At 40.6% G+C, this 13,004-nt stretch overlaps 1 protein-coding gene across 1 annotated transcript in view; it reads right to left on the minus strand.

The window, feature by feature from the left end:
• Window positions 1-1,637: 1,637 nt before the first annotated feature.
• LOC139692527 (uncharacterized) overlaps window positions 1,638-13,004 on the minus strand; it is a 356,986-nt gene continuing 345,619 nt past the window's right edge. Inside the window, exon 4 of the mRNA XM_071590749.1 lies at window positions 1,638-2,994. Within this exon, the coding sequence (XP_071446850.1) occupies window positions 1,638-2,819 (1,182 nt within the window). The 5' untranslated portion in view covers window positions 2,820-2,994. The remainder of the gene's footprint in view (window positions 2,995-13,004) is intronic.

Raw genomic sequence — 13,004 nt, forward strand, 5'->3', positions numbered from 1 at the left:
GTGAGCGGATACTGAAGGGTAGTGACTGGATGGCATGGGAAGGGGAGAGTGGATGGAGGTGGAATTTATGTGAAATTGAAGAAGGGCTATTGTAGTCTGGGGTCGGGTCGTTTTTGAGCGAGGATAAAAATGCAGGGGTGTTGCGTTTGTGTCCATCCAAACCTAGCATAACCAGTAGCAGACAGCCAAATAATTAAACCGGATAATATATTCTTCATTGCGAATTCATAATGCCAAAAATCAAGAAATGTAAATTTTTCTTTCCGATCCATATTACTTCTATGCAGTAGAGTGGATAATTTCTAAGGGATTTCTTTCAAATTCAGTCAACTCCATGGCCTCTCACTCCGTTGGAAGGCTATGATTTCCCAGTAAAATAAACTATTTGTTCCCTCTTAACATAACTAATTCCTCCCTTTTCTCTTTAGTTTACTCTCTTTTCCATAAGTAATTTTTAAAATCCATAGTAATGGGGATGAATTTTTTGCTCGAGGACAATGGAGGAGACAGTAAGCTGGTTTATTAAAACGACTTTCGAATGACCTAAAATTAGCAAACCCTGTGATTTATAAAATCCTAAAGGACATAAACGTTGGAGTTCAAATGTCAACAGTCTTTTGGAAAAGCTACCCTCCATTGGAAACATGGCTAAAATTAAATATTGAATCGGGGACGCCATCTCAAATATTATTGAAAAACCCTTCCTTTTAGAAAAAACGTCTAAATGGACAAAATCTCTGCATTTTGTATTCGCTAAAATATAATAAAGATCAGGAATAAATTTGTCAGAATAATTAATTCTAAATTAGTGTCAAGGCCAGATTACAAGGTTAAGAGACGGTTAGCTTCAATCAAGCTAAAATGTTAGCAAAAGAAATCTCTGTCTTTCTAACGGTGTAAGCCAAATATAATCTAATTAGGCAACTCATTTCTGAAACTACACAAGACTAAAAAACGATAAAAAATCCCATATGCAATGAAGGGTATGCAATAGGCATTACGATTTTTTTAAGATTACCTGATTCCAAACACAAAGTGCAGGGATAGTTTGCACCCAATGCCTAGACGCATTTGCCTATCCAAATTTATCCAACTGAAGATGTTGAATGTATTCAAGGATTACATAGGGATTACGGATGCAAAGCATACATTAGACAACGACAAAACTCGCTGGGAGATTTAGCCCGATGGGGAGAAAAACATCCTTGAGAGGAATTCAGCCATACTTTCATTGTTGAAGCCTTGATTGATTCTTCCATCGCTAAACTCCGCGGAAGCCTTCACAGCGAACTTGAAGCCTTGACCCCCATTTTTTATGTAGCGTTTCCTTGTCGATCAGCAAGAAATAGCTTTCGTATGATTGAAGATGAGTGATAACGGACGCCAGGAAATGGAGCAGAGTCGAGCAAAGACACCCTCCCTATCATCTTGTGCACCCCGTCGTCCTCGAGTAAGTCCAACAGCTCATAAACTGCAATCGTAATCTGAAGTAACCACCATTATCAAGGGTTTCCTATGAAGGAAAGAATTTAAGCGAATGGCGCCAGGAAGAGAACGAGAGAACCCCATGAATCCCCACAGATCAGCTTTTCCAAAGGTGTTGACACTTACGCCCATCTTTCTCCAGGTCCCTGAGGCTAGAAGGGACACTCACCTTTGATGAAGTCCACGGCCATCTCCAGTCCGTAGGTGTCCGAGTCGCAGTCGTCGAGGATGTGGGCGCCCAGGGCCACGCCGGGCAGGAATCCCTCGGGGCGCCGCGCCACTATCGCCGGGCCTGACTGCGGGTGCGGCAGGCCCCGCAGCACGTCCAGCGTGTACAGCATCGCCTCGACGGCCTGCACCCCGCCCTGCGGCATCACGGGCCCGCACCACCAACCCTTTTCGCCCTCCTTACCACCCGACCCACGCTCGTGCACCATCATGAGGCCCCCGAGCACCAACTCCCCCTCGACCACCGCCTCCCGCTTAACCGGCCACGCCACGACGACCTCGCCGGGAGACGAAGAGGACGGGGGCGACACGACGATCATCCGCGGGGGTTGCAACTGCGGCGGGGTGGTCGCGCTGGTGCTCAACACGCCGGGCGCCACCGTCGTGGCTCCCGATTCGAGTGTTGGGACGTCTTCCGTCGCCAGGGTTACGTTCCAGCCTCCCTGGGGAATGTAAGCATCGTCGCTCGAGTTGCGCCTCGCTTGACTCGCGTTGCTCACGGGCGTCGTCTCCTCAGCCTCGTCCAAGCCGTAGAACTGGAGGCCGTTGTCAACGGGGCCGTCGCCCAAAGTCATAAGGGCGTCGTCCTCGACTGTTCGTAGCAGTGCGATATCGTCTCCCCGGGATACGTTTCCGATGCCGATGACGAAGTTGTTAACTCCGTCGGTCGATGGCAGGTCGAGATCCGTCCGAGAATGCGCTTCATCAGTTTGGTTTCGCGGGTCTGCCTCAGTAGGTGAGGGACTAGCCGAGGGTTCGCGTTCATCGGTCGCCGACGAGGAAGATACGCCCGCGGGCGAATAGACGGGGTGGGTAGGGGTGCCCGGCAAGGTACTCCCACGAGGGCGAGATGATTCGGTGGTGATTGGGTCATCGCGGGAATCATGAGACTGCACACCGGTCCGAGGAGTCGTCCGTGGGTCTTGGGTGGCCGACGGGACAGCCGAGGTGAGTAGTCGACGACTACCGTTCCAAGCCCCATCACCATCTACGTCCTTCCCTCCATTCGGCGGGCCCCCTCGGACGCCGGGCGTCGCCGCGCCCGCCCCCGGGGCTAGGGCGAGGAGAATGGGGGCGAGGAGGATGAGACCGCGGCAGGGTCTCATCGGTGGGGCGGAGGACCTCTGTGTGGCAGTCAATGACGTACGGGGAGGACCCGAGGCCCCGGGGGTCGTCGGCGGCGGACCGCGGGCTTCATGGCGAGGAGGCGGCGCTGGTACACGACATGAGCGGGGCCGGCCAATGCATCATGTCACACGCCACGGGGACCCTCGGTGGACTCTGGAAAATGAGCTTTCTTAGGAAAACCATTCTGAAACATTTAGCAGGGCTATTCAATTTCTACTACTGGTGGAATTATGCGAACCTAACATTTTACTAGGCATGATTTACATTTATTTTTGAAGAAGACCATTAAGTAATAAAAAATTCCCAATGACAAAAAACAGTTGGCTTTTCATTTAAATTTGCCGCCTCATTTCTCTTCTACATTTGAAATGTGGACTTGAAATTATCTGCATTCAAGAAATGCCATCGTTTTCTATAGCAATAGTTAAATATCACCTCACAAATTAGAATTTAAGCTTTTTACGAAATAGTTCCAGGTAAAAATTCGAATTAATTCAACTACACGAATATATCCTGGTTTAATTGGTGACTCGAATGAAGTAAAACAATTATATTTTTTAATTAGCGCATTTTGATATGCACCTTAGCCTAATGCATACATGTATACAAATTTTAATAGATTCAAAAGTCATCCAAAAACCTGTTGCATAACTTTTAAAAGAAACATATAATTTGCTTCAACGGTTCTATAATAATGATAAGTAGTTGCAGTGAATACCATGCGGATGAAAATAATCAATTCAATAATTATAGATCATGGAGTTATTTTCAGCCATGATAAAAAGGGATTCCCCTGAGCCGAAACAGTTTCCAAGCTAGGCTAAACGTTTGAAAAGCGTAATTAACTAAGAAACTTGATTGACTCTGCGGTAGTTAATCCATCATGGTTAAAATACAAACAAATAAAAATGAACAGCTCTCTTGGCTCTGCATATCGTTAAACTGAAGAAGTGTTTCTCTAAATTATTTCTGCATTTTTTATTAACTTTATAATGAGTACTCTTCCTACTTTTTCCACTTGCATCCCTTCCCGTCATAGAAATTCGTCTAAGTATTCGCTAGTGGCGACATTGCGTCAAAGTTTCACTCTTTGGAGTTCATTTACCGTCTGGCATGACTCTCGCCGTTTATCTACACATCGCAAACTTAAGTTATGGTGTCATATTAAATAATTTTATCAATTGTACGCACAATAACGGTTTGATTTGGAGTTTGGACGGAATTTAATATTTTTTAGTTGCCCCTGAATTATGCGTTTCTGAAATATTTAGGACAGGAAATTTGATCGATTATTCTGAACTTAATATTTCATCCACTTATATTTCGGGCAACACCAGCTATCTACCTGTCGTGGGGAATTTTTCCATTTGAATTCGACTAACTAAATAAGTATTACAAAAGCGTTTTGTTACGTGTTGGTATTACAAACATCATGATAAACAAAAAGTAAAAATTTCGCTAACAAAAACAGTTAAATTTTCGTGAACAAGCAGTTAAAATTTTACCTATTCACTGCAATAATTTCTTAACGCGAAATGAAAATGAATCCTCTTAATTTTCCAGTCATTTGATGAGTATTTTCATTCCATGATTTGCATAGGGTAGATTGCACGGTCTATTCATCTCTTCGTGCACATTTCCCACGCTCTATCCACGATTCCTCGGTACTAAACGCGCTTGTATTTCATGAGCAATTTTCTGCTGTTTTTAGGAACTTTGCACTGGCTGTTGAATATTAGCATCTCAGGTTTTTATTGTTAGAAATGGCCAAAATCCCCGCAATGAAACGTAAAAGTGCTTCCCTTTGAGTGAGTTTTGTAATGATTAGGTATAAGGAATATCTAATATCAACGCTAAGAACCTCGGAATAATGGTAAAAACACTATAACTCGGAACAAAAAAAAACATTTGAAAAAATAATCCATTATGTATTTTACTCAGAGAAAAATCTCAAATTTACATTAAGTTTAATCCAATAAAATCTAAAGTGCTTTTCTGGACAACATTTAGTTCTTCAGTCTTACTCTTTATATAATCAATTTTTCAATACTTGATCTCTTTCGACTACGGCTTACTGAAACATGCAGAAATACCCTAGCTGTCAAGAGTAACTTGAAACTAACTAACTCTCATATACTTAGTTCCACCAGCAACAGAATATTCTAAAACGCGAAAAAAGGAGTTTTCATATTTATCCCCAAATCGCCTCCATTCATGCATTATTTTACCGCATTCCCTTAACTGATTACTAACTTACTGATAAATGTACGCATCTTACTACTGTTCGGGCCCTACTTACAATTAGACAGGAACATATGCTCCTGATTCCAAACTTATGTAAACGAAGATCATGAAAATGATTGGCGTTGAAAAGGCGCACGTATCATGCCTTGAACCGAAATAATTTAATTTTAATAATGCTTCCAATAATCTCCTTTTCTCCGCACTTTTCCGGAATGCCAGCTTTGCTAGCTTCTAAAGGAAGTATATTTTAATATAAAATCTCACGAGAGTCAAAACCGCATTGAATTGTTTGCTTGAAGTGGTGATCAGTTTAAGTGAGGAATTTAATTACATGGATTCGTAACAGTTCCAAAAGAAAAATAAGAAATGTGTTGACCTCCGCTTGAGAGTAGCATTGTACAAACACGGGGAGGGCAAATGATGAGTGACTCAAACGGAGACTTGGGCCAAGCAACTCCCATGAATACTGATAAATGATGCACTTCTAATCCCGTAAATGGCTAAAAGAATCTACTAGAAATACTTTCCGGACATTGAACATTATCAACGGCAAAAATGGCTCCAAGACAAACATTTAGGATCGGCTAAGGTTATGGAAATAAAAATATGACATTTATGAAAGGCAACAAAAGATGAAAAGGTCATTCAAAGAAGAAACAAATTTAATTGAATATTCATTGATGAACTTTATTTATTTTAAAAACGTAGCAGTCATTAATGTCGAGGGAAACAGAACCATATTAAGTTCTAGGTTTCCAGGAACGACTAGAAATCCAAGAATGAATGATGGGTATGGTTTCCTCCTTAGGATAAATATTAATTTGCGGATCTTGGGTCTCCAAAAGCAATGTCAGTCTCACTTGGAGACGGAAGTGGAACTCGCCTCTCATTCATATGTTCAACTCAAGATCTCAGGTTTCAAAAATTTTAAAATCAAAATTTAAAGGGGATAATCTAAAAGATTCAATCCTTTCAGTCAACACACCACCAAACATTTAACAACTTATTATTCCTAATGTCTGCTGATGCAGCCCATAAATATTTAACTACGGTTATCCTGAATAACTTAAAATCTATCTACTAACCTTACACCGATGACCAAACAAAACCTATCAAACTGACTTCCTTATTGTATTTTCTACGGTTTAAAGGAGTCTTGGATGGACTCACGATGCACTCTTGTACTTACTTATTATTCACGCTAAATATGACAAACTTTACATCCCGCACTACAAAAACTGTTCTTCAATTCCGCGAAGCTCTTCCTCGCTTCATTTGATCCAAGATTCCTTACTATTCCGTCCAACATTCCTTCCTTACTTGCCACACGTCGTCCCCTCAATCAAATTCTTAAGCATTTTTTCATCAGACAAAATATTCTGTATCTATCCATCCTGCCTCCTTTGGAGTTCACCCAAAAATGATTTATCCTCTCCGATCATTCCTAGGACTTCACGCATGTTTTCGTTTTTATCCACTTTACCTTTTTCCCGGACCTATTTGACAAAATCATTCAATCTCCACCCATGACTTTCCTTCATCATCCAAGTTTCCCAGCTATAAAAAAGTATGCACCGCAATCACGTTTCCACTAGTATTTTCCTAATCTTCTAATTCAATGTTGCTGTCATAATTTCCCTCCATTTGTAAAAGATTCTTTGCAAAACTCCATACCTCTTCTTATATCCTACAACTGAAAACAACTTCGTCCAAGAGATAACTAATATATGTACACTGTTCCACCTGCTCCAGTATTTGTTCTTCTATTTTAAATTTTATCTCATTTTAACGATTTTATGAACTAACCATTGACTTTAATTTTATTGAAAAGGAAATTATTTTGTTACATTCTTGCATTTTTCTTCCAAATACGTTGCATTATGCACGACCTAGGTTTCAAATTACAAAGTCATCATCAGGTGAAGTACTCGTTTGTCGCTGGAACTTCTCGCTCGTCGCCGGCAGGGCCGGGTACTTTTGGTATCACCCTCGTACAGAAGGTACATTACTTCATATACTATACGGAGTGAAGAAAGGGGGGAGGTGCTGGTAAGTATGGGGCGGGGAAATAAAATGGGGAACTGGGGTGTGTGTTTGGGGGAGAGGGGGAAGAAGATGGTACTACACATCTTCCCAATTTTGCCCATCCGGTCTCTCCGTCCCTCACTCGCACCTGAGCAGTCTTAAACATGTACAGGTTACGGATTAGCCTCCTGTCTCTCTAATATATTCCTATTTTCCGCAGTATACTCATTAGTTTTTCACAATTCATTCTATTAAACGCCTTTCCGAAATCTACGAAAAAGACGAATACGTCCTGATTGTGGTCTATATTCTTCTCGATTAGTGATCTGCTTACTGCAGTGGCATCGCGCGTGCCTCTCCCCTTCATAAACTCAACTAATCATCCCCTAAGTGATTATTTGCCTTGCTCTCCATCCTTTCGTTGATGGTCCTGAGAACAACTACAGCTGCGTGCGAAGTTAAACTTAATGTTCTGTAGTCCCCACATAATGCAGCCTTTACCTTTTTCGGAATAGGAACTAACACTGATCTCACAAAGTCGTTCGGCCAGATTCCTTCCTCATAAATGCCACGAATCAGGCCATATAGTCCCTTCTTCCCACATTTTCCGAAACCTTTTAGTAGTTTCATAGTTATTCCCCCCCCCACGGCCTTATTTGATTACAATTCTATTAGTGACCTCTCTATCTTACCATACTTACCTGTATATGCCGCGACCTAAGCTGTTCTTATATACGCTTTATCCTCTTTCCGTGTCTAATCTTTCTGGCCTAACATCTTCGCCATATAGTTCCATTATATTTTATTTCCGTCCATCTTGAATCCTCCCAGGTTCAATTTATATCTCCCCGTACTTAACTTAGATTGCTTGCACGGATTTTAACTTCCTACTACTTGACAGAGCTTCAACTATGATGTACAATGCATCAATTTCATCCATTCTTTATAGCCATTACTTATTAACAGAGATGAAAGCTCTTGGAATTTTCCACTTATCTCTATATTGCCACTTCCAAACATAAAATTTACAATCTCGGTCCAGGCTTTGACTTTCTTCCATTTATGTCGTTCGAAAAAATCATTCACTCTGAACACAGGACAGAGCGACCAATGTACGTATTACTTTTCCTAGTCTATGAGAGCTGCTTTTTATCTTTGAAGGCCCATAAAATACTAAATTCCGACATATATCTTGTAGTATCACCGAAAAAGGGTCAATAAGTAGAATATAATTCAACCTGGGATAGGGAGCATAAAATTATTTAAAAAGAATAAAAATCACCCAACTTTATCACCGGCAAGATGAGAGTTTTATTCTTTTCAGCGAAAATTCACACTTTCGATAAAATAAGAATCATGCAAAAACATACTTGAGGGTAAATAAGAAACACGTGTAGCTTTTGAAATAAAGTGCTCTTGTAAAAAATTCCAAAGCATATCAAAAATATTGTGGAAACCATTATCAATAACGGAAAAGCCCGGTCGCAAAATAAAGTACGACCTCTGATCCCTAAAAATTAGCCTTCATGCGCACAATTACAGTATGCTCGTATTAAAAATATCGAAGGCCCGTATAAAAGTATGCGTGTTTAAGGAGATGGAGGAGCGGAAGGAGGAGGAAAAGACGTCTCGAAGAGATCGGACATGAGTGGAGAAGGGAGCGGGGCACCGCGATCGAGGGCAAATGCGTCGAGTGACCGCGAAGATGGACCATCCGGGGAGTTGGTTTCGCAGGGTGGAGAGTAGGAGAGGGGAGAATGATCGATGCGTGGGATTTGCAGCAGCAAGGAAGGCGAAGGCGTCATTACCGTGGGCAGAAGTGCGGGACAAGCGGGACAGTCGGACGGGTCCTTTGGCCAGAAATTGGGAGTGGAGTGGCGAAGAAGAGAGTGGGAGTGGAATGGAAAAGATGGATCGATGGCGATTATTCGCGGGCGTCCGGGGGAGGAGAGATAGGCGTGAGTCCGCTTGACCTTACTTGGGTACTTACGGAGAAGCAGCAGTGTGCAGCCAAACAAAGATACAGTGACCTGCTTTTTTACACAGTCACGATACATTATATATCGTAAAAAAGTCACGTAGTACCTACCAAATCTCACGCGAACTAATATGAAAATAATAATTAGTAGACCTTTCGGGATTGCTTGTCGGTAATCGGAAATCTCCTGAGGCGGCGGATCGGTAATGGCTTCCATATATGGGTGTTACGAGATAAATCAAATATTTTTACGCTCTAGCATGAACTCATTTCCATTATTCTTAGAATAAAAATCATGGCTACAATCAAAACACCATGACCCTCAGTCATGAACACAACTTTTAATGAAGTTCATTGGCCATAATGAGGCAAATGTAACACAGAATATGGAGATTATATAAATAATAAAACATTACCTCAACGAAAGATTATTCTGTAGACATAACGATTCCTATGAACATCAGTTGAGCGGTGATAATGATATTCCATTCCCTGACAAACCATTTTACTTCTAACAACAAACAACCTTAAATGTGTGTAACTAATGCCGAAAAATAAAACAGTGAAATCGTAAATAGTTATGTTTTATCGAAAAAGATTTAAAAATGACAAAGACATGACTATTTAAAATATAAGTGGATGATTTAAGTACCAAGATTGAACATGGAAAAGTAAAAGGGAGAAGGGAATGACGTGGGGCATGTGAACCCAGTTTTATCCAATAGAGTGAAAGAATTTCATTTTTGCAAATAGTTTTTTCGATATACTATAGCACGATTATTTAAGTCAAGCTCGTACCTAGATAAAAGCAAAATAATAGTTAAAATTGAATCTATTCCTTACTCGGGTAAATAGAAATGACATTCGAACAAATGCGATTTATTCTGGAGGTGACATATTATCAGCTTGTTGTAGCTTCTCACAGAATGAAATCAAACGTAATGAAGTAATCGAATCAGAAAGATTTGATGATCTAAGTGATAAACTGAATATAGTAGCCAAATTACTAAAAATTGTATACATATTAAAAACTAAAATATACGAAGCGTGTTCTATAAATAACGGGTATCTGAGTTTTTTTGGAGATAATTTAGTTTATTTTTCTACATCAATTTTATCATCACCTTCAAAATCGTCGCCATAATACACACTTATGCCAGCGTTTTTCCAATCCTCGAAACACTTCTGGAACTCGATCTTTGGTATAGCTTTTGGCTCTTTCAGCGATGGGTTTTTAATCTCGTCTTTGCTTGTAAAACAACGACCCTTCAAGGTTCCCTTTATTTTTAGGAACAAACATTCCCGAACGAGGAGTGAGCAGTGTATGTGCATTCTCGTGGTTTAAAAGCCATGAATTGTTTCGCTACAAATACGAACTATTTTCGTATTGCATCACACAAACAGCGTTAAACTTGTAAGCACACCTCATTATTAAACGCTTGAAGTTGTGGCAAGCACCCATGTTGCATTATGCGAAATTACTAAATTCCAATTACTTTTTGATAACAAAGCTAGCAAGTAATATATATGAAAAATGAGAGAATATAAAAACAGCAATAATATTGGAAAGTAAAAACAACCTGCAGAGATTAAAAATAAGTGAGATGATGGAAACAATACATTAAAGATATGTTAAATGATGACGAGTGAGGGAATAATTGAAAAATGTGCGTTCGGAAGGACCAGAAATTATAAAGAGTGCGTACGAGTATGAGTTAGTAATACTTATCAACATTAAATGTTTACCTCAGCGTTTTAAATTCTGTCTTTGTGAGACAGGCTGTCTTCTGTGAATCTTTTTAATCCACAGATATGGGTATAATGGGATAAAAATCAGTTTCCCTATTTTATGGTATAACTTAACTATTCTCTCCAAAGAGTTTCGCTAATTTGAATGTTTTAGTCTCGTCTACCTAAGAATCAACCCGGCACATAAGCTGCAGAAATGTGTATTTTTACTTCTGAAACACTTAAGGAATGAGAAACTAATACCTTTAAACAGGAAATTTAAAAAGCTTATTTGTTTAAATCCAGTTTTGCTTCACGTTACACGTAAATCATAATGCTGACAAATGAATGAGCCACTCATTAAAATGACAAAAGGTTTATTGTCCAAAATATTTATTCATAAAAGACGGGGAAGAAAAAAATTTAATGCGAAAGGTCCTAAACATGCTAGAAATATGAAGAACTCAATGGCGCTCAAAATACCCAATAATCAGAACCCCGGCATTTAAAACAGCTGCGTACCATGTAAACTGTCTAAAAATGAGTGTCATGGAAAGATACTAGTTGGTCATTAAAAGTATAAAAATTAATGGAGTTCAATTTTTCAAGAAAAAAAGTTCCACATTTTCCTCCTTGAGACCGAAAACAACAGCATTAATACATGGCGTAATATTTTAGATAGCGCCGAACAAGCAAACGATTCGACGAAAAAATAAATCTAGCGAAGAATAATGTGCGCTTCATTCCAACTCTGCCATCGCCGAACGCTTCCGTTTCCACCAAAAGGGGCGATGACGAATCAATTCCAAGCGATGCGCCCGCCGGTGGAGTTAAAGAGAATAGACCGACACCACGGGTCTTCGGGTCGAGTTCCAGATGAGAGCCGACGGAGAGGGTCTTCTTTGTGGACCGAATTCAAAATGCATTCGGGAGAAAATCGTATTACTGCGCGAGGAACAGTGCGGTTGCAATCGAAATGAGAACGGTGACAAAAGAGGCTACAGCCGGCGGTGAAATCTGCCGAACGATTGTCATCTGTTGACAATTTTGAAAGAGTAAAATGGCTCGGAGACTGCCGGCAAGGAGAGGACCAATTACAGGTGTGTTTGCTCTCGCGAGAAATACGACAAAAACAAAACGGGATTTCTTCACCGAACGGCCATCAACGCAAAACGTAAACGCGTAAACGCAAAATAGAAAGAGGCCCACATCAAAAATTACGGTAGACTTACCGGGCTACGGAAAAACAGACCTCGGGGTGAATGGTTTTTGTTAGTGATACGCTTTGTTACACTCTAACGTTCTTCGTCTGGCATATGGGTCACATTATATAGCTCATTCCATTTTTTTCACCTACGTAACACTTCTTATCACATAAAATCGCAGTAAGCGACTCAGAAAGTCGGTTTGGCCCAGCTCAACGGCGTGTGAAATTCACGCATCTGCGTAGGGGGGCTAGTTCCTTTCCATGAGCCGTCAGAAATTTTCCAGTAAGTTCTGGTAACTGAAAAATCACGCAGTGCAGGGCAATCTAACCCGAGTCCTCCGATCGTAGTTCACGCCGTACTGGGTGAACTCTACCATCACCTACCAAACCCACCTTACGGTTGATTACTGTTTATTGTATGTGTATATATATATATACATATACATATACATATATATGCTTTCGTAGACGTAACACGGAAGTACCAAATAGTACATTACACAGTAACAAACAATATAGAAACACAAAAAAAGGAACACTCACACGTTATTTCTTGATAATTTCGACGGAATTCTACTCCGTCTTCATCGGAAGATAGAGAAGTAATGACGAATAATGGTCATTACTTCTCTATCTTCTGAGGAGACGGAGTAGAATTCCGTCGAAATTATCAAGAAATAACGTGTGAGTGTTCCTTTTTTTGTGTTTCTATACTGTTTGCTACTGTGTAATGTACTATATATATATATATATTCATTCGCATGGAAAAAGATGAGAATAGGGATAGGAGCACATAGAAAGGACGGACACAGGAGAGGAGGGAACGGCGGAATCAAGCAGATCACAAATGTAAAAATATTCCCTTGACCGGAACTTGAACACTGCATTGTTTCTATTCTCTGTGATGTTGTATGATTGCTTACCCACCGGCCTTCACTCTAGTGCGTTGTCTATTTCTCCTTTGGTGGGTGAAACAGCCCC

Source organism: Hetaerina americana, unplaced genomic scaffold, assembly GCF_022747635.1.
Source record: "Hetaerina americana unplaced genomic scaffold, ioHetAmer1.1.p SCAF_4, whole genome shotgun sequence".
NCBI lineage: Eukaryota > Metazoa > Arthropoda > Insecta > Odonata > Calopterygidae > Hetaerina > Hetaerina americana.